The 23292-nt window shown below is 34.9% G+C and overlaps 1 protein-coding gene across 2 annotated transcripts in view; it reads right to left on the reverse strand.

Annotated features, from left to right (window-relative positions):
• The window catches only part of WARS2 (tryptophanyl tRNA synthetase 2, mitochondrial), a 63674-nt gene extending 60557 nt beyond the window's left edge, over positions 1-3117 (reverse strand). The window contains exon 1 of one of the 2 annotated variants that reach the window (XM_074263232.1): positions 3022-3117. In XM_074263232.1, the coding sequence (XP_074119333.1) occupies positions 3022-3111 (90 nt within the window). In that variant the 5' untranslated portion in view covers positions 3112-3117. The remainder of the gene's footprint in view (positions 1-3021) is intronic. The other variant, XM_074263233.1, reaches the window with a different exon arrangement.
• Positions 3118-23292: the final 20175 nt, after the last annotated feature.

Below are 23292 nucleotides of genomic sequence, written 5' to 3' on the forward strand. Positions count from 1 at the left end.
ATTTTTTTGCCAGTGTATATCTAATTACTTTATATGACCTCCCATTAGTAAATTTAGTAAAAATTTACTAAAAAATTAGTAAATTAGTAAAAATTACTAAAATTAGTAAATTAGTAAAGTAAAAAAAAACTTGTAAACCATTCTTAAAAAATCATGTTTTAATATGTATATTTACAAGCATAAATAATGCTATGATTTCTTTATTTTTGTCTGCCAGTAAGAAGAACCTTCCTTATTTATGGGAAGGACTGTTTGCTCATAATTTCATGATAAACTCAACTCTATACTTTTCTAAAACTGCTAACCCCAAAATTCCTTTGTTCTCAGCTCGAACAAAATATTTTTCACTTACTATACATGTTATGAGATATAATAAATGTCTAATGCATCTATTTTAAGGACCCAATTTTCCCTTCACAAATCTCCGCATCTGTTCATGGAACTCTTCAAAGGAAACTTCTCAAAAGGAGGGGAAGACACACACAGGAAAAGTGATCATAAATTTTTACTGGGACTTTTTAAAGACCAATTTCGCAATAACACCATTTGACAAACATCTCTCTCAGATATCTAAAAAGATTCCAAAGAGAACACTGCCAAACATTTATGGGACAATTCATACTTTTAAAAGAACTGTCATAGACATCACCTCATTTGCTTTTTACAACTCAGATATAAATTAAAAGTCTGGATTTAGTTTTATTCTTGAAAAATTAAAAAATAATTCAGCACAACTTTAATCAATTTTGATGTGGATTGTGAAAGTTCTATGTAAGTAGTATGGGACTGCCTGCCATCTAGGGGAGGGGGTGGAGGGAAGGAGGGGAAAATTCAGAACAGAAGGGAATGCAAGGGATAATGTAAAAAAATTACTCATGCATATGTAGTCAAAAAATTATAATTATAAAATTAATTTTTAAAATTAAAAAAAGTATATACTAAGTGAAAAAAAACAAAAAAAAAGGAAAATTCTATGTAAGTTGTATGGGACTGTCTGCCATCTAGAGGAGGGGGTGGAGGGAAGGAGGGGAAAATTCAGAATAGAAGGGAGTGAAAGGGATAATGTTGTAAAAAATTACCCATACATATGTACTGCCAAAAAAAAAATTATAATTATATAATTAATTTTAAAAATTTTAAAAGTGAAAAAAATTTAAAAAAATTTTAAAAAGTGGAAAAAAACATAAAAAAATAAAATTAATCTAAAAAAAAATTTTTAAAGTGAAAAAAAAAAAAAAAAGGAAAATTCTATGTAAGTGTATGGGACTGCCTGCCATCTAGGGGAGGGGGTGGAGGGAAGGAGGGGAAAATTCGGAACAGAAGGGAGTGCAAGGGATAATGTTGTAAAAAATTACCCATACATATGTACTGTCAAAAAAAAAAATTATAATTATATAATTAATTTAAAAAATTAAAAAAGTGAAAAAATTTTTTAAAAATTTTAAAAAGTGAAAAAAACATAAAAAAATAAAATTAATTTAATTTTTTTTTTAAAGTTAAAAAAAAAAAAAAGGTAAATTCTATGTAAGTTGTATGGGACTGCCTGCCATCTAGGGGAGGGGGTGGAGGGAAGGAGGGGAAAATTCGGAACAGAAGGGAGTGCAAGGGATAATGTAAAAAATTACCCATGCATGTGTACTGTCAAAAAAAAAATTATAAAATTATTTTTTTTTTCCCCTGAGGCTGGGGTTAAGTGACTTGCCCAGGGTCAACTAGCTAGGAAGTGTTAAGTGTCTGAGGCTGGATTTGAATTCAGGTCCTCCTGAATTCAAGGCTGGTGTTCTATCCACTGCGCCACCTAGCTGCCCCTATAAAATTAATTTTAAAAAATTATTTTTTAAAAATATATACTAAAAAAGAAAGAAAGACAGACAGAAAAGAAAGAAAGAAGAAAGAAAGAAAGAAAGAAAGAAAGAAAGAAAGAAAGAAAGAAAGAAAGAAAGAAAGAAAGAAAGAAAGAAAGAAAGAAAGAAAAGAAAGAAAGAAAGAAAGAAAGAAAGAAAGAAAGAAAGAAAGAAAGAAAGAAAGAAAGAAAGAAAGAAAGAAAGAAAGAAAGAAAGAAAGAAAGAAAGAAAGAAAGAAAGGGAGAAAGGGAGAAAGGGAGAAAGGGAGAAAGGGAGAAAGAGAGAAAGAGAGAAAGAGAGAAAGAGAGAAAGAGAGAAAGAGAGAAAGAGAGAAAGAGAGAAAGAGAGAAAGAAAGAAAGAAAGAAAGAAAGAAAGAAAAAAAGAAAATTCTATGTAAGTGCATCAAGCCTTGGAGCAAAGCTGACATTAAACCTGAGCAGTTCTTCTGTTTCATCAGGAATGTATCAGCGGCCACAGGAAAGAATGAGGAGTCCCTTCTTTAGTATTTATTATCAGTAAAATTTCTCATACCAGTCGGACTGTATTTTACCAACATCTCTCATAAATTCTTTCCTTTCGATTCAACCAAGACTTGCCTTCATTTTTAAAATGGATTTAAGGGTCTAAAATTACACGTGGCCGTTAGATGAGATAGGAGATAAAGTGCTCAGAGTGGGTAAAGTACAACGAATAACCGGATTGCAGCGAGCTGGGTGATCCTGGGAAAATCTCAGTGTCCTCACGAGCCAACACTGCTGGATAGGTGGCCTCTAAGGTCCCATCCAGCGCCTGTTCCCGGTTCTAATCACCAAGGCAACCGCGCCCGGAAGCGCCGGAAGGAAGGGAAGGGGTTTCGGCGCGGGGAGCTCACAGTTCTCTACTATTACTCAGGGCAGGGGTAGTGAGGAGGCGAAAGTTATGATCACGTGAATAACGTCAGTGGAGTAGTCTCAAGCAGGCGCGGTCTAAACGTCCCTACGTCACTTAACGCCACCACGCACAAGGTCAAAGGCAACTCTTCCAAAATGAAAGTTACAGCACCAGGGGAGAGCCGGTTGTCATCGCTCTTGCTCTTTCCCAAAGAAAAAGCAAAACAAGAACTGAGAAGAGCCTTCGAGGGATGAGAAGGACCGCGTGGCAGCGGCGACTGGTGGAGGAGGGGCTTCTTTCGGTTACCTGGGGAACGGGATCCGCTACGGTTCCGCCATGAAATGCTCGAATGAAGCTGCGGCATGCACGCGCCTTCCGCACCAAGTGCAGCGCCATCTTGAGTGGGACGGGTCGTAAGGACGTCATCGGGAGGGCGCCGGAAGTTAAGCTTAGACACCCCTCCCTTTACCTGGGCGGCTGAATTTCTGTTATCGTGTCCCTCCAATCTTATGGCGCTGGGGTTCTCTAACTACCGTCTGCGGGACTGATGGGCCCGCTAAGGACCTTTATGCGGCCCGCCGGGTTATGGCAAACGGGCTGAGGGGCGGAGACAGAGTGTGAGCTTTTGTTTTTACTCTAGTCCGGCTTCCCACAGTCTGAGGGCCAGTGAGCTGGACCCTTATTTAAAAGTTTGAGGGCTACTATGGGTTTTCAGAGTTAGCGCTCCGCTGTCATCCTCTAGGCCTGACCTTCTTGGACCTTGCCTTTTTACTGAAGGAAAAAAAAAAAGCCATAGGTCGAAAGGGGAGAGGGAGAAGTCTGGAGAGGCGAAGAGGGGAGGAGAGGTCGGACCGGGAAATAAGAGGTGGGGGGGGGGGGGGGAGTTGCAGGAAAGAAAAGAACTGTTTCTGGATATATTAGAATGACCCTCCTTACTGTCCTTCATACCGAGGTGGCTGGGGACGGAGATGGACTGCAGTCTGAGGCCTGGAATTATGAAGTTGTCTTCTGTTTGCTTTCCTGATGTGGAAAGCCTAAAGCAGCTGACAGAATAGTAATATCTCCCTTCTTGCAAAGGCATTTTTTCTTTTTTTTTTGGGGGGGGGAGGGCCAAATATGAATTATACTGACAGTAAGGATGCAAATAATAACCAATTCATATTATCCTAGCTAACGGGATTTTTTTTTTTTTACTGTAATTCATTCAACATGAACATTTGCTACTTAGGTTAAGACTAATCGTTAGCAGATTATCAGATAAAAATTATAATAGATATAACATACAAAGCCCAGAAGAGGTAATAAGAAAGTACTTTGCATTTAGAGTGATTTGTTGTATACAGCATTTTGGAATTTATTAAAAATAAATTAGTTCAACAATACTATGTGGTGATCATTTCTGATGGATGTGATGAGATGAACCAATCAAACAATGAGACGAACCAAATCAGTTTCAACAGAGCAGTAATGAACTAAACCAGCTACACCCAGCAAAAGAACTCTGGGAGATGACTGAACCACTACATAGATTTGTCCGCCTGCATTTTGGATTTCCTTCACAGGCTAATTGTACACTAATTCAAAGTCCGATTGCTTTTGTACAGTAAAATAACTGTTTGGACATGTATACATACATTGTATTTATACTTTCACATATTTAACATGTATTGGTCAACCTGCCATCTGGGGGGGGGGGAGGGAAGGAGGGGAAAAATTGGAACAAAAGGCTTGGCAATTGTCAATGCTGTAAAATTACACATGCATATATCTTGTGAATAAAAAGCTATAATTAATAAAAAAAATTAGATGTGTATGTTAAATATTAACAAAATATTTGTATTGTCAAATTACACACCTGATTTGTCTTTATTTTCTTCCCTATCCTTCCAGAACTTCAGCTATGGTCAACCTTGGCACTGTTCTAGAATATCAAACCACGCTTGACTTTTGTTACACTACACTGTTGTCCCCAACCCTGGATAAATTACCATTATGCCTACTTTCTTGTAGTTCTCATTCTACCAAGTTTTCCTGGAGAAAGAGGGAAAATTTCAATGATTATTCTTGATCTGGCTGACAGTAGTATCGAGAAGACCAGTCCATGAGATTTAGAGTGCGGTCCAAGTAAAAAGAACTGGCCTTGGAACCAGGAAGATGCGACTATAAGTCTCACCTCTGACCCAAGGACTGTGATCCACAAGTTGCTTCCCTGTGTTCTTAGCAACTGCTGAGACCTAGATTTCAGAGAAGGGATCACCTTGAGTTAGTAAAGGTAGTTATTTCATACAGGAATTCCATATCCCAGTGACATGAGAGAACCATGCCAGTTTCTATCCCGAGTCCTATCTAATTCACCTCCACAACTCTCCATATTTGTCTTCTCCCGGCCAAAGCTAGCTCTTCCATCCGAACCTTGATTCCTGTCCCCTTCAACCTCTTGTGACACTTCTTTCTTGCATCTTCAACTGCCTCCTTACTGACTTCTAATGGCCATCTTAACTCTTTCACTTGGCTAGGGATGGTTCCACTTATACACACACAACCCCCTTTCTAATTTTTTTTTTTTTTTTTGTCACCAAAGTAACCAAGGATACTAAATGATCTAATTGCCAAATACAACAGACTTTCTCAGTATCCAATTCTTTGCTTCATAATATTCTAGTTATTTTGAAGACAAGCACATATTTTTTCCTTCATTTCTTTGTACCCATTAAGGAAAATCATCCTCTAACAAAATCTCAGATCCTTGTTGAGCATGATGCTTTCTAAATGAATTCAATGTTTCACATTTTTAATTTGTAAAGCAGTGTCTTAAAATTCTAGAATATAGAAATAGAAAGACACTGCCTTCATGGGGTTTGCAGTCTTATTTTGGAAAATATCCTATGCATATATTTAAAAGTGCAAAGATACAAAAAGGCAATTAAAAGTGATATTTGAAGCTTCTTTTCTTGCAGCCCTTTATCTCTTTTTTTATAGAACCAATAATTTCTATTTCATCAGATTCAGCCAATATCTCTAAATGACTCTTAAAACTATTTTTAACCCCAGCTTCTCTCCTGTGAACCAGCACTGTTCTAAGTGCTGGAAATGCAAAGAAAAAAACAAAACAAAAATCCTTATTCTCAGGGAGCATCTTCATATATAAAAAGAGTATAATACCTTTATGTATCTGAATTCTACATAGTCATCATCCCTTTGATGTCAATACTCTATTGTATTGTTGTATACTAGTTGTATACTATACCTTATTCTATGCAACCTTATCCATACTTAAATCTTTCACTGGGCCCCGCTCAACCTGCTGGGGGTCTTCTAGACTTTTCTTAATTTTTTATTACTATTATATATTATATACTATTATATATTATACCCAGGTTTCCTACCATATTTTTTCCCCAAAAAAGCCAACTCCTATAATAAAGAATAAGAAAAGGAAGGAAAATCTGCAACTCTAAACAACATGCTAAGTAAGTCTGATATTTTATAGTCATCTATGATTCCCTGCTTTTTAAAAAGAGCAGAAGCAAGTGTCTTCCCAGGGAGCCCAGCTTAGTTATAATTACACAAAATTAAATGTTTTATTGTAATTTCCATTCACTGTATTGTGTACAGTTTTTGTGTATGTTGTTTTTCTGGTTCTGCTTACTTTGTATCACATTATGTAAGGCATTGCATGTGTCTCTATATTCCTCATGTTTCTAATTTCTTACAACGTAACATTCTGTTACATTCATGTACCACAAACTCATTCAGCTGTTCTCTGGCCATTAGTCATCTATCTACTTGGTTTACAATTCTTTGTCGGGTCAAAAAGTGCTGCTATTGGTATTTTAGATAATATGGAGACTTTGTGACTAACCTTCTTGGGGGCATATATTCATCTAATTATAGAATTTTGTAGGACCAAAAAATTAAAAAATGAACATTTCAGTCACTGTCTTTGCATAATTTCAAATTGCTTTCCAAAATGGTTGCAGCAATTCACAGCTCTACCAACAATCCATCCCCATGCTTCTCTTTCCAATCTCCAACATTTATTATTTATGACTAATGGAAAATGTACTGTTCCTTAATTTGTAGCCATATAGTTTCTCTGAAAGAGTCTTTGAAGGGATGAGCCTTTATTTCAGGAATAATTTTAGAATCATTAAAAGCATTGAACAACTCCCAAATGCAGTGTGATCTAGTGTTCTCTTATTCAATTTTCAATTCAAGTTATTGTCTGTTTTCAGGTACTATGAAGGAGACAGCCCAATAGCTATATAACTGCCTATCATGGTTTAGACCACAGACATTCTCTCTCACTTGGTATTTCCTGAAAGGGTAAGAGTTAGCCCAAAGAAATTTTGAGTGGCTATGGATTTCATTTCGGATGCACTGCAGTTTGAGAGGATCTGGCGCCCTTAGCCTCATGTCCATAGGCAGCTGGGTTGTACAGTGGATGGCACATTGAGCTCAGGATCAAAAAGAACTGAGTTGAATTCAAATCTGACCTTTATTTATTGTGTGATCCTGGGCATGCTACTTAATCTCTGTTTGCTTTAATTTCTGCATCAGTAGAGTGGGGATAATAATGGGGGTATATGAAGATCAAATTAGATACTTGTAAAGTGCTTAGTAAAGTACTTGGCAAATGGAAGATACTATAAATTTTAGCCACTATTATTATTATTATTTTAATCTTTTTTCCATTCTAATCAAGGCATATTCAATTAGCTGTCAAGTGTTACAGATACATCCATAAAACTCTTAGATACACAGACTCAAAACAAATCTTTTATGTGATAGTACACCCAATGTTGGAAGACTACCATCATTTCCCCCCCTTGGAAGGCATAAAATTGATTTTTTTTAAACTTAAGAGTAGAACTATATAATTGTTCTTTTCTATCCTCCTAAATTTGGCTCATCCTAGCCCCTGTAAATTATTTTACATATGACTCCTTTGTCCAACATTTTCACTTCCCTGCCAGCTTTATATCTGCTAACTTAGCCACATTGAAAATAAGGTGAGAAGCATGGCTATCTTGTAGGCAGGCAAACCAGAGATAATTCTTGGTCCACACACATTCTTTTGAGACATTCTAGTATGGAGAAAATGAGACTGGATGGACAGAGCACCTGAGTCTTTATCTTGACTGTTTCACCTTCTAATTAGGATCTCAACTGATTTATTTCATTATCTCTTTGAGCCTGGGTTCCCTCGTGCAACATGTGGAACTGGAACAAAAAGTACAGCTCAGCTTCCATCCTTAGAAAAATGAGGCTGAGGCACTGACTCACCTTAAGTGTTCCCTCAAAAAGGAAATGAGATCATTGTGCCATCACTTCTTTTTTGGGAAGCCATGCTGATCGTTAGTCATCATGGCTTCCCTTTCTAGGGTCTCATAACTCGCCCCTTTAGAGTTTTTCCAGGAATAAAAGTCAAGCATATATTGGAAAGAAATTATTCTATTGGATTGATGTCTAATTATTAAATTAGGATTGAGATTTTTCGTTTCATACTTGTTCATTCAGAGACCAGCACTTACAAATCGTTCAGTCAGGCACTGAAGGGTATTGCTAATAGATGAGATTGCCCCAGATCTTCTGGGTCCATTCCCTGTGATCTTGGCTGGGCCCCACCAACTTAGAAAGTCTATGGTCAGCCTCCCCACTGGAGGTTAAGTAACCCAGGAGAAAACCAGCTAGAGTGATCTGGAAAAAAGATGGATTCCTTTGTCCCAATTGCCAGAGGAAGCTGCTGCCATTTTACCTTTGTTATCAAAGAGGACCATGCATCAGGGAGGGGATACCACATTGGCATGGAAGTGAAGTGAGGGATTGTGTGTAAGATACTGGCCTCGCTTTCCCCTCCAGAGCCATCTGAATCCAGTGGCCAGATATAGATCAGGTGATTGGATGCCTGGCTGCAATGGAGATTGTGGCCTTTTTAAAGCAAGATCTTTAGCAGGATTCAAATTGATTGACTCAATCAATGATTAAACCTCTGCATTTAGTGGGAATTTAATAATACTAATATAATGGAGGACTATAAGTCCCCCTTTAGAATTGTAATGTCTTCAAAGAGCTTGAAGGAATTGAGTAAGAAAAACAGAGGAATGAGGTTGGATTAGTTTTGTGTTAATTGTTTTAAGAGAAAAATAATAAAGGAGAATGAAAAGTATAATATATTTCTGTAGAATGGATGAAAAAGGGAGTAGAACTCAGGATGGATGAGAAGACAAATGTTTTCAAACATGGAATGGAAAGGAAAACATCAGGTGAAACTTAAGAGAATCATACAAAAAAAGAGTTAAGCTCCTGATTTTGTATAGAAATAAACAACAAAGAAATAAGGATTGTGGGGGAGTAGATAATAACTGTGGCAGGTATAGCCACCAGCAAAACAAACTTCTGGACTCTGAAGGGGAGAAGAAAAGAATTGAAACCTAAGGGCATGTTCATCAGTTTGGAAAATGTCTAAACAAATAGGAATGCAATAGAATGTGAGTGTGCTCCAAGAAATGAGTTTTAGAGAAGTAGGAGCCAACGCATAGTGAATCAAGCAAAACAGTGTGTTTTGTTAATATATAATATCTATTTATATATGAAACATATAACAATAACATTGCAATGAAGTATGATTTGGAAAGACCTAAAAATGATATCTCCACTGAACCTCTGAGGAATCACAGCATCCTCCCTTTAGAAAGATGATGTTCACTTGGGTTGTAGAAAATATATAAATATAGATATATAAAGAAATTTATTTTGCTTGACTGCCTGTTATAAGATTTTTTTTAAAGCAGCTAGGTGGTGCTATTTAGTATTGATCTGGAGTCAGGAAGACCTGTGTTCAAATGCAACTTCAGTTGCTTGTGTGACCCTGGGAAAATCACTTATTTTCTTTCTGCTTCAGTTGCTGCTTCCATAAAATAGGGATCATAATAACAACTACCTCTCAGGATCATTTTGAGGATCAGATGAGATATTTGTAAAGTACATAGCAATAAAGTGCTGATTGGGAAGTCGAGATAGAGGAAAAGGAACAATAATCAACAAAGATGCTCACTGAAACATTTTTTGAAAATATATGAGGACACAAAAGGAAACATAGTTGAGGAGGCCAGTTTTGAAAGTAATGCAAAATTTATGTATGCTTTTAAGTGTATGTAATGTAGGCTCATAATTTCTTGCACAATGTGTGTGTGTGTGTGTGTGTGTGTGTGTGTGTGTGTGTGTGTGTGTATTTAATGTGTTTATGGGAAAGCTAATTATAACTTTTTTTTGGTCTTTAAGTTCAAAATAAAAATTAAATTAAATTAAAAAGATTAAGGTTCTGTAAGAAATAATATAGAGAATGGCTTGAATCTCATGATCCTGACTTGATCTTAGCAAGAGGAGCTGAGGATTTTTAGCCCATCTCAATATGCCCATCACCTTTTTAATTGTTAACCAATCAGGGGTTGATTTTCATCTATCGGGGGACCTTTTCCAAAATTATTTAAGCATAATTTGATATCCATGGTTTTGTTTTGGTGGCTAAAATTTTTATTACTTGTTTAATTAATAAACAAGTGTTAATTAATTAATTAAAGTGTTTATTAATTATCCAGGAACTCTCTCAGTTTTTCATTCATCTCCAATTCTTCAACAAATAACTTTTGACAACCTTTTTGGGGACTGCAAATTGCAATCAGAAAATCTAAATTCAAATTCTATATGTTATTTAACTTTTCTGGACCTCAGAATTTTGAGCTTTCTGTCTTACCAAATGAGATAAATTAGATGATCATTTATATTCTGTGATCCTGAAGTTATACTACTGGCATCTGCAACTCAAACTAAAGTCTTTACAGTGACAGATAAAGTCCATGTGTCTGACTTGAAGGCCTCATTTTCTTCATCTTTAAAATGAAAATAGTGAATTGGTGACATAATTTAAAGTTTGAATTCAGAGGCCAAGTTTTATATTCCCATAAGCTGTAAGTATAATTTGAATAAGTATTTTACTTTTTAAATAGATTCTATCAATAAATCACAATAAGCAATTAGAAATAACATTTGATTGTACAGAGTCAAAAGGTTTATTTAAAAAGCAGATTAGACTAGTTTTTCAGCATAGCACTTAAGCTCACTTAATATAAGAGCAAATAGACAATAGATAAGAGGAAAAGTTTCTGAATTAATTTTTTTTAAGGATAAATTATATTCATCCTGTTCTGGGTAAAAAGCAGAACCTAACAGTTTTTATAAAATTATCTATCACAAATTTTTAAAAAATCTGGTGTTCAAAATGGTATGATTGAAATATTTGGGTCATTAGCTTATTATGTAACATTTTATTTCTCAAAAATGTCAATAAGAAAGCACAACAAAAAAATTGGATGATGCACGACTACCCAAAAAATTTTAAAAGAAAAAAATGCTATATAGGCATATGTCAATATGCTGATATAAAAATGCAAGAAAATAGGGCCATAGAATATGCTATGTATCTATGTGCATGAAAATATAATACGTGTATATGTAATGTGGGTTTTTAATCAATACCATTTTATTTTATTGTAAGTTATAGTAGTTTTTCTCTCTTAACATTCACTGTAAATCCCAGTTTCCTTGAACAAGCAGATTAAAACCAGACTGGCAGAGGGGGAAAGGTTTCTATTGCAACCATGTGTGTCAGAAGAAAGGATTGGGTTTCTTTGCCTGAGAACATCAAGGGGAACTTGCACCTCTGCAGACACACCTCTATTCCTCAGTAATGGAGAGTTTATACTGACTTAGATTTAAATGGGGATAAGGAAAGAGTTTAAATCCACTCTTAGCTCTGGTACTCTGTACAGCCCTCACGTCTCAAGGTATCCAGTTTTGTTTCTCTAATTCAATTCAAAGTGTCAGGTTGGCATTCAGATGCTGATCAAGGTAATGGAGAGAGTTTCCATACACATTTATCCACTTAGAAGAAATTTTTAGTCTCAAAAGGAGTGGATGGCATCTGTGTTCAAAACTGACTTCAAGCATAAACCATTGAACTCTGACCTTTCATCTATTGTTGTATATTCATCTCAGACATGGAATTGGAGACGTCATGAGAAGAACAGACATTCATCCTCTCACTAGGAATTTCTTGGCCATTGTCACCTTTTGCTGAGTGAACTCAGAAAATTCCAAGTCATAATGAACACCTATCAGGGTCATTTAGTCGCCTTTTAAACTGTGTGATTCAGTTTTGATCCTTGGCACTGGGAGGGGAAGGTAAAGAGGCTTAGGTAGGTATTGTATAGTAGGAACCTTCACCCATTCCTAAATAAACTTCTGGTATGAATTTAATTCAGTATCTGAGTCAAATTCTGTTTCAGATAATCAAATTTCATTAACTTGCCTAAAATATATTAGCAAATGCAATCACTTGTATTTTTATCAAATGGCAGGGAATGTGTGATACTCAATAAAGCATTAAACTCTTTTGTAAAATATTATCTGTAAAGTGAGAATAATATCATCTGCTTGAGTAGATGGCTAGAAGTAATTAAATTTTCTCTGACTTGACCCTCTAGCCTGATAGTCCCAATTTTGGATTGTATGAAGTAGGAGAAAACCCCACATATGTTTGAAAGAGAAAATACTAAATTTCTGTCCCTTCGAGTGGAGCAATTCTCAACAGGATAATCAACTTTCATTCCCCATTGAATAAGAAGGTAGGTACATGTGAAGTCAACAAGCTTTTATTAAGTACCTATTGTATATTCAGCAGAAAGGCAAAAATGACCCCTTCTGTCAAGGAGCTCACATTACTGGGGGAGACTACATGCCAACAACCACCTATGGAAAAAGAGATAGTGTAAAGAAGAGATAATCACAGGGTAAAGGTATGACCATTAAGGGAGACCAGGAAAAATTCCTGCAGAAGATGGATTTTAGATTTGAAGGAAGCTCAGGAGGCCGTGAAGGACAGAATCCCAGACCTGAATGGCTATTCTTATCTGTTTTCATATTCTAAGAAGCAGATTAATTATGTCTATAATCCTGCCATATTACAGTGTATTTTTTTTCTGAAATTTATGGGGGGAAAAGGATTGGAGCTGGTGATCATGCCTCTAGAATGCTAGCTTTCCATGAGAAATTTTCTCAATCCAATCCGAAGAATTCTGCCCTTTCTCTGACTTGGTATGGTTCAAGGCTGCACTCAGTATAACCAAAAAAAAAAAAAAAATTAACAGCATGGAGATAAATTTTGTGCATAGAATTTTATTGTTAATGCTTTGTGCATTGTTAACCAAAGTTTTTTTCTATGCTTTTTAATGAAAAAATTTCAAGTCTTAAGTTATGATTAGGCCATACTCTGAAAATCAATAAATATTTTATTGAGTCTACTTTGTGTAAGTCACTGTGGTAGATAATTTGCAGGCATTTAAGACTGAATAAGAGCCAGCATGTGCTAATGGTTTGAGATTCAGCCTTGCAGTTAGTAAAAAATTTGGGCTGAAATCTGGGCCACAGGCCAATCACCTCTGCAGTGGCCCTAGATAATTCACTAAGATTAGCAGTTAATGAGATCATTTGCTGAATTACATTGGCATCTTCCACCATTCATGCTGGAAATAGCCAGTGTAGGGAAGGAGAAATGTGATTTCCTCCCCACTCTTTAAAGTCAGTAAATGTAGTCATACATGATGAGGTATTTTGTTTTGATTTTTAGTTTTAAGACCCTTAACTATTTTTCCTAATTTTGAAATCAATTTTATTGATATCTTTTGTTTTTTATAGCACCATAATTTCCAGTGTCCCTTCTTCCCCTCTCCTTTTTCTAGAGTCATCCCATTAAAATATTTTTAAAAGCAAAAAAGGAGGGGGAAATTAACAAAGTCAAGCACCATATAGAAAGAAAAAAAATAGGACAATATATACAATGAACCATACCTATGTCTCTAAAGAATAGCATGAAATTTCTTATATCATTTCTTTAGACAATGCTTATTCTCTGTTATTTTGCAATATTTATTATTATTTCATAATTGTTCTTTCCAAATACATTTCATTTTTCTTTGCTTCATTCTGTATCATTTTATGTAAATCTTTCAGTGCTCTTCTATATTCCTCATGTTTGTTGTGTCTTATAATACAATAATATTCCATTATATTTGCGTTACCATAAATTGTTTGCTCATTCCCCAATCAGTGGATATTTTATTTCCAATTATTTATTACTGTTAAAAGTATATAAGTATTTTGTTGTATGTAAAGACTTTTTATTAATAACCTCCTTGACATATAAACCTAATAGTGGGATCTCTGGGTATTTTATGTGCAAAGTTCCAAATGACTTTCCAAAATAGATTAGTTCTGCTTCTCTTCCCACAAAGCCTTCAACATTAAGTATTCCCATTGTTTTTGATCATCTCTTGAGGTTTTATTGTGTAACCGAGATGTCTCAAGCCTTGTGATCTCTTTATAAAGTGAGTCTGTTTGTATAGCAAGCAAACAAATTTTACATGCTTCTGAGGCTTTAAATTTCAGCATTCCAGTTCTAGAATTGAGAAATCCATGTTTTGTTAGGGATACCCTGAAGGGCAAGGATATGGGGAATTAAAGGAGCTTTCTCTCTAGCCAAATTATGTCATCAGAGCTACTGAACTGGTAAGAAACAGTGCATCCACCTTGATGCACAAACACATACCTGAAGCTAGACGTAGATATAGAATACTCAGCAGATGGAGGACAAACAAATAACAAGGAAGAATCTTAACTGTGCCTCGGGAAAGGAGCAGACCCTGGAAGTCCAAGTGAGCCTTCTACCTGAGACACTACACCAAAACTGAGCTTTATGAAGACCTCACAGAAAGAAATTTGGGATTATTTTCAAGGAATCCAACCCTCATGGAAATACAAAGTGGGGAAATAACCCAGAAGGTGACTTGCTACCTTAAGTTCTAATAACTATTTTTATTATTGTAGTTCATTAGCTTCCATCAATGTGCTTCTCATTAAGAATTGGCCAGTAAACTATTAGCTTTTGGGGAAAAGCTTTTACTAATATGGTATAGTAAAAATAATTGGTGCAAAACATTCCCCACAAAACCCTGGGAGGCATTCTCACAAATATAATGTCCATAGAAAGAGTGGGCTTAACATAGACTAAAATGCTATTGACAGATATGTAAGATATATGCATATAGGGGTACTTCAAAGTTCCTGTTAATACACAGCATGAAACCCTTTCACAAAGTTTTCCTTAGAAATAGTGGTGCTTGTTGGTCAAACTACTCAATTGGGATCCTTGTGTCTGATCCTTACCTGGGGCTATTCTCTGCTGAGGCACTTTATACTCCTTGAATCTGCTTTCTCTTTCTGGTGACTACTTTTATATCCGTCTTTGCTCTAAACTAGATTAATTGGCTCTTTCTGGTTCAGCAGCTGCAATGAAATGCCACAGTTACTACTCCTTCCTCACCTTGTAGCACATTCTCTAGTCTGATCCTTTCCTGGAGCTATAGATGTTTTAACTCTGGAATTGGAACTCCTGAAATTCATCCAGTTTTTTAAAACCCCCAGAGGAATAAATAGCTTGTTTAATTAACTAATCATTATGTTCTCTTCATGATGGAAAGAGGTTTGAAACCCCAAAAGGGATAATAGGATATAGATTCATCTTGCTCACTCACTTTATTGTATACTAGCTATAGATCCTATATCACTATATTATATCAACCGGTGAAAAATCATTTCATTACTCCCTTACATATGCAATGATGAAATCACAAGTCCTGATAAAAAGAAAATAAACAGGGAAACAGGGAAAACCTTCAAGGAGTTTACAACCTATGAGAAGAGACAGGATATATCACATAAGTTAAATAAGTTTTTAAAAAATAAATGGCTACAGGACAAGCATATAGCATTCGATATTATGTGTAGACAATGAAGCTAATTTGATTTTTAAAAACAAAATAGAATTAACAAAAATAAAAATTCTGAAAGAGGTTATGATAAATGGAGAGGAAGTAAAGAAAATAATCAGAAACTGCTATATTGAATTATATGGTTATAAAAACTGAACATCTAAATGAATGAATGCTTACAAAAATATAATAGAACCAAAACTAACAAAACAAGAAAAAGATCTGAAATAACTATGTCAAAATGAGAAATTGTACAAGCCATTAATGAATTCACATGGGAAAAATTTAAAACAACACTCTCTAGATAACTTTAGAATGGGATTCTTAAAGAAAAATTTTCATTCTATGCTTTCAAACATGAAGAAGGTATTCTGCCACATCTTTTTTTATGAGATGAACATGGTCCTGATTCCCATACCAAAGAAAAAATACATCAGAGAAAGAACTATAGACTATTGTAATTAATTGAAATTGCTACAAAATAGTGTTTAAAATACTAGCAATAAAAAACTTATTCAATATGATCAATTTGGAATTCTATCAAGAATTTAAGATTGGTGTGTTAAGTAGGGGCCAGCTAGGTGGTGCAATGGATAGATTGATAGCCCTGTAATCCAAAATTTGACCTTAGGCATTTATTAACTGTATGACCCTAGGCAAGTCCTTTAACCCTATTTACCTCAGTTTCCTCATCTCTAAAATGACCTGGAGAAGTAAATGGCAAACCACTCTGTATATTTGCTAAGAAAACTCTCAATAGGGTCATGAAGACTAAGAAATGACTAACAATGAGAACTTTGAATGATAATAAGAATATCTTTCATTATCAGATAAAAAAAGAACATTCACTTTTAAAATCATAAATAGGAATAAAATTACTTTTTTCTTAAGATGAAAACAATGTTTATCTAAAACCAAGAGCTAACATCATTTGTAACTTAAAAAAAAAAAAAACTTTAAAAGCTTCTGCAGTTAGAACAGTAGCAAAGTGTAGGTCTGACCATGGTAACCCCTACTCAAAAAATTCTGATGATTTCTTGTTATTTCTAGGACCAAAATGAAGCCCTCCATTTGATATTTAAAGCTTTTCACAATCTAGCTTCCTTCTATCTTCTTATACATTGCAACTCTCCAGGAATCCTATTCTAGCCATTTTGACCTACTTCCTTAGCTCAAATCTCACCTTCTGCAAGAGCTCTTTTCCTGTTCTTTTAACTAGTGGTGCTTGATATTACCTTCTATCTATTCTGTATGCTTCTTGTGTGCACTGATTTATTTTAACTTGTTCCCCATCCCATCTCTTAGAATGTGAACTATGCCTAAAAGGCTATAAAACTCCATATTCTTTGATCCAGCAGTGTCACTGTTGGGTCTGCATCCTAAAGAGATCATAAAAGATGAAAAAAAGACCCACATGTGCAAAAAATGTTTGTAGCAGTTTTTTGTGGTGGCAAGGAATTGGAAATTGAGTGGACACCCATCAATTGAGGAAAGGCTGAATAAGCTACACTATATGAATGTTATGGAATAGTATTGTTCTATAATAAATAATGAGCAGGCTGATTTCAGAGAAGCTTGGAAAGACATGAACTGACGCTGAGTGAAGTGAGCAAAACCAAGAGAGTACACAATAACAAGATTATGTGATGATCAACTGTGATGAACTTGGCTCTTCTCAGCTATATAGTGTGATCCAAGACAATTCCAATAGACTTGGGATAGAAAATGTCATCTACATCCAGAAAGAGAACCATGGAAACTGAATGTGGATAAAGGTATAGTATTTTCATCTTTCTTGTTGTTGTTGGCTTTCTCTTTTTTGTGGTTTTCCCCTTTAATTCTGATTCTTATTTCAAAACATGACTAATATAGAAATATGTTTAAAATGAAAAATATATATGTATAAGTATCATTTTTTTAAAGTGAACTCCTTGAGAACAGGGACTATTTTTGCTATTCTTTATATCCTTAGTGCTTACCATAATTACTGGCAGTTAGTAAGTGCTTAATGAAGTTTGAACTATTGGCTCATTAAAGCCCAATTAAGTTCATGTCAATTCCTGGTAAAACTTATAACTGATAAAGGATTATTTAAGAACATTTAAAAATGTAAGAATCAATACTTGTGAATCAGTTCGTTAAGTACAAATTTTAACCTGATTAGATTAATTTCTTTTTTGACAGGTTTATTAGATCAAAGAAATGCATTATATATAATATTCTGGATTTTCAGGAAGGAATTGGCAAAGTATGTCATGATATCCTTGTAGAAAAGATAGAAAGATGTAGCCTGTATGATACATACTATGATATGGGTTTCAAAGTTCTTGACTATTAGATCAAAAAAGTGTTGATTAATTTATTTCAACTAGAATGGAAGTCTGTAGTGATACGTTCTGTTTAACATTTCTATCAGTGATTTGGATGAAGTCCAAGACAAGCATGCTCATCAACTTTATAAATGATGACAAGCTGGGAAGGATAAGTGTTGAATGAAAGAGAGTCAAGATCAAAAAAAAAAAAAAAAAAAAAAAGATCAAATTGGCTAGAACTGTGGATGAAGCTAAAAAGAGCTAATAACTTTGTGTTTAATAGAAATAAAGTTCTGAATTTGGAGATAAAAAACTTTACTAGCACAAGAAGGTGGAGTATATAGCTAGGAAGTAATATATAAAGAACTTAGGGTTTTAGTAGTATTGTGTACTATCTAATAAAGCTAATCTAACAATAGTAATATAATGTTTCTGAGGACAACTGGATTGTACAGTGTTTAGAGTACTGAGTTTGAAGTCAGAAAGACTCATTATTTTGAGTTCAAATCTAGCCTCAGATGCTTATTAGCTGTGTGATCCTAGGCAAGTCATTTAACCCTTTTCCTTCAGTTCCTCATTTGTGAAATGAGCTGGAGAAGGAAATGGTTAACCATTTCAGTATCTTTGCCAAGAAAATCTCAAAGGGTCACAAAGAGTCGGACATGACTGAAATGACTGAACAATGTTCAGAACAAGAGAGCTGATAGTCCTCTATTTGCCAGATTACATCTAGGGTGTAGTATGGGAGCCCCATAGGACTTTGATAAAGTGGAGTATGCCAGAGGATGACAACAAGGTTGGGAAGGGAACTTAAAACCATGCTAATATGACAGTCTGTAAAAGGAAACTAGGAAATTTCATCATGCAGAGAAGGAGCTTTAGAGGAAATTGGGATAACTGTTTTTAAATATTTGAAAAATGGTCATGTAGAAGATTATACAATCAAGTTTAAAGTTAGAATGGTTTTTAGAAGCCATCAAATGAACACCCTCCTTCTACCTACCCTCAGTTATTCAGATAAAGTGAGAAGCAGAATGTTTAAGGGAATTACACAGGTACCCACAGCTGGTGTCTGAAGAAAGATTTGAACTTAGACCACGAATTCAGTACTCTTATCTACTGTAACACACTTGGGAGCAGTAGGTGAAAAGTATAGGAAAGCAGATTTGGACTTAGCTTAAAGTAATGCCTAGTTCTCAGAAATGGAATTAGTCTTTTGGGAGGCAAAGTGGCAATGAGTTTCCTACTGGTAGAGATTTTCATGCAGAAACTAGATGAGATTCTTGCTTCTGGTCTGAGAATATATGAGCCTCTAGGTCTCTTCCAAATCTTTAATTCTATGGGATGTCAGTGGTAGGGAAGGAGTGGACAGGAAGTAGAAGGATTTGGGATAATCTATTCGAGGGAAAATTTTGAGAGTCAAATGGAGTGATGGAATTATGCCTGAAAATGGACATGAGAAATAAACAGGATCAAATGAAGATCTGAAAATAAGGGAATCAAAATAAGGGAAGAATAAGATGGCAAATAAAAGCTCAAAGATGAAGAAAAAGTATAAAAGAGAATATTAAATATGTCCTCATTCAGCAACAAATCCTTGGAAGTTCTTTTTATTTCAGACTGTAAGATCAAGGAGAATAGAAGCAGTTACTTAAATATATTCTTATAGGATAATAGATTTAGATCTGGAAGACATCTTAGAGGTTATCTAGTATAACTCCCTGATTTTATATCTGAATAAACTCAGGTCTAGAAAGGCTAAATCATATGCCCAGGTTATGTAGACACACAGGAAATGGTAGAGCTGAGATTTGAATTCAGTTCATCTTTAAATCTGTTTCTTTTTATCTTTCCCAGTGGCCAATGTCATATATAATCACCACTTCATAAAATATTGATTTTATTGATGTGTGTCTGTGAAATCCTAATCCTAACTTTATCTTGTAGTCTATTTCTTTCTTCTAAAAGTCAGTGTGTTTTAAAAATATCTGATTAATTGAAAATTCTTGTAATTTGTGTTTGACTAATGTGTATGCAAATCCAAAATATTATTACCATCCTTCTCCCCTAACTTTGTTTATGTCAAATCCTTTTGGGAACCAGCAGCATTCCTGTGGTGGGTAAAATGATTTCTATAGGAATTACAATGCAAACATGCTATTTTAGTTACTCCTCAGTTTCTCTTGTTTTTGAACACCCAAATGAAAGAGTTAGAAGAGCTGGTTTTATTGTGAATCCAAGGACAATAAAAAAGTGTAATTTCATGGGACATTTGATCATCTCATATTGTAATACTCATGACAAATATTTGCAAAAAGATGACCATGAAAATGACTACAACTTAAGCATTGCCATCTGTTATAGAAGCTGAAGAAGTAGAAAAATTCTATGGATTGTTTCCAAGACATTAAGGATGGATCAACATGGATCCCAAAGAACTTTTAGATGTGATTGCTGAACTTTTAAAAGTTTTGGACAATAAAAGAAGGGTTACAGCATTTGCAGAGTAACCATTATCTTTATTTTCAAAAGGAAAAAGTATATATTTCAAACTGCAGGCCAGTAAGGTCTATAACAATCTCTGGCAAAATTACCAAATATGTACATGGATAGTTTTGTGGATATTTAAAAATGAAAGAATTGATCATTGTGAATAACCTTTGTTTTGCTAAATAAAATTACTAAGGAGAATCTGAGCCTAGAATTTCTGAAAATAGAAAATAAGATTTTGAGGCAAAATGGAGATGGGGGAAAGTGTGCCTCTAGAGAAAGGTTTATATTAGTAGTAGTTTGCATATACAGGGATGTGGTAGAGGAGGGCCTTTACCATTAGGCAGTGTCTTCTGTTCCCTGAAATAATTGGCATTGTTCTGGGAGTGAGGCACAATGGAAAAGGGGAATCCATTGGACATGCTTCTATAAGACAGTATAGAAACCACCTTGAGGGTAAAATCCAGAATATGTATCTTGGAAAACTGATTGTGTGAGGAAAAAAAGAAAACAGTTAATTATAGGGATCATGAATCAGAAAATAAAACTTTATAGTAGACAGAAAGGATCAATAATGAAGAGTAAGAAATAAAAATAACTTAATGAAGGGCTAATTGAAGGAGAGAAGGTGGGAATGTACTTGACTGAGGAAAAAAAAAGTAGATAAAAGCAAGAGAGAAAATCAGCATAATCATATTAAAAAACAAAACATCTCGAATTATATGATCATCTCAATAGATGCATAAAAATCCTTTGACAAAACACAACTATCATACTTTGAAAAATCCTACAAAGTACAAGGATGAAAGGGTCATTTAAAAATCATAAAAATATGCGTGGAAGCAAAAGCAAGCATCATCCTCAGTGGAAACACATGAGAATCTTTTCTAATAAATACAGGATTGAGGCAAGAATGCCCACTCTCATTATTATTATTTATTATTATTTTATAAAGTTCTGGAATTCTTAGCAACAGCAAGATGACAAGAGAAAGAAACTATATACATAAAGATAGATGTTGAAAAGATAAAATTATCCCTATCTGTTGGTGATATGATGGTTTTACTTAGAAAATCCTCAGAAATCCACAGAGACTAATTGAGACAATAGCTTCAGCAAAGTTGTAGGCTACAAAATAAATCTTCAAAAACCAAAAGCAGTTCTATATAATAATAACAAAACACAAAAAGCAATAATAGAAAGGAAGATATCATTCCAAATAACTACAAAATACATTGAATATCTGGGGATCGACCCACAAAACTACACAAGAGATTCAGTGACAAGTTGTTCCTTAAGGAACAACTAGGAAGTATTGCTAACAAAAAGGTTAGTGGAGGTGACAGAATTCCAGCTGAGCTATTTAAAATTAGCCTAAAAGTTGATGCTGTTACAGTGTTTTACTCAGCATGCCAATAAATTTGGAAAACAACAGTGATCACTAAATTGGAAAACATCAATTTTTTTTTTCCAATTCTAAAGGAAAACGCCAAGAATGTTTAAATTGCCATCCAGTTGCCCTCATTTCACATGCCAGTAAGGTTATGCTTAAAATTATATAAGCCAGACTTCTGCAAGTAAACCAAAAATTACCAGAAGAGCAAGCTGGTTTTTGAAAATTAGAGATCAAATTGCCAATATTTGCTAGATCATGGAGACAGCAAGGGAGCTGTAGAAAAACATATACTTCTATTTCATTGATTACACAAAAGCCTTTGACTGGGTGGATCACAACAAAATATGGCAAATCCCCAAATCATTTTTCCTGTCTCCTGAGGAACATGTGTGTGGATTAAGAAGCAATAGTTAGATATTTAACAAGTATTGGTCAACCTGCCATCTGGGGGAGGGCATGGGGGGAAGGAGGGAAAAAGCTGGAACAAAAGGTTTTTACAACTGTCAATGCTGAAAAATTATCCATGCATGTATCTTGTAAATAAAAAGCTATAATAAAAAAGAAGCAATAGAACTGAAAATGGACAACTGATTAGTTTAATAGTGGAAAAGAAATACAACAAGGCTGCATATTATCACCTTATTTATTTAACTTATATGCAAAGTACATCATGCAAAATTCCAGGCTGGCTGAATCAAAAGCCAAAATTAAGGCTGCCAAGAGAAATATCAACAATCTCAGATAACACAGATATTACCATTTTTGGTGGCAAAAAAAATGAAGAATCAAGAAGTCTTTTGATAAATGTTAAAAGAGGACAATGTGAAAACTGGCTTGAAGCTTTCTATTAAAAACAAACCCCAAAACCCTAAACTTGTGGCAATTGGTCCTATTACTTCCTGGCAAACATAAAAAGAAGAAATTGTAGCAGTGTCAAGTATTATATTTTGGGGCTCAAAGATCACTGCAGATGGCAACTGAAGCCATGAAATTAAAAGGCAGTTTCTCCTTGAAGGGAGAGTTATGGCAAATGTGGGCAGTATACTGAGAAGCAGAGATTCCATCTTGCCAATGAAGGTCCACATTGTCAACGCTCTGCTTTTTTAGTAGCAATATATGGCTGTGAAAGTTGGACTATAAAAAATACTGAGTGCTGCAGTATCAACGCTGTCAAATTGTCTTCTCAGTAAGTGAGAAGACTTTTGAAATTCCCTTGGACAACAAGGAAATCAAATCAATCATTACTTAAAGAAATTAACTCAGACTATTCACTGGAAGATCAAATCCTGAAGATAAAGTTTAAACTATTTGGCTACATGATAAGAAGATAAAACTTATTGGAAAACTCTAATGTTGGGAAGATTGAAGGCAAAAGGAGAAGGGGATGACAGAGGGTAAGATGGATAGATGGTGTCATGGAAACAATGAACATGAACTAGAACAAGAAATAGTGGAGAATAAAAGTCTGGCATGATATGGTCCATGAGGTCAT

Source organism: Sminthopsis crassicaudata, chromosome 4, assembly GCF_048593235.1.
Source record: "Sminthopsis crassicaudata isolate SCR6 chromosome 4, ASM4859323v1, whole genome shotgun sequence".
Taxonomy (NCBI): domain Eukaryota; kingdom Metazoa; phylum Chordata; class Mammalia; order Dasyuromorphia; family Dasyuridae; genus Sminthopsis; species Sminthopsis crassicaudata.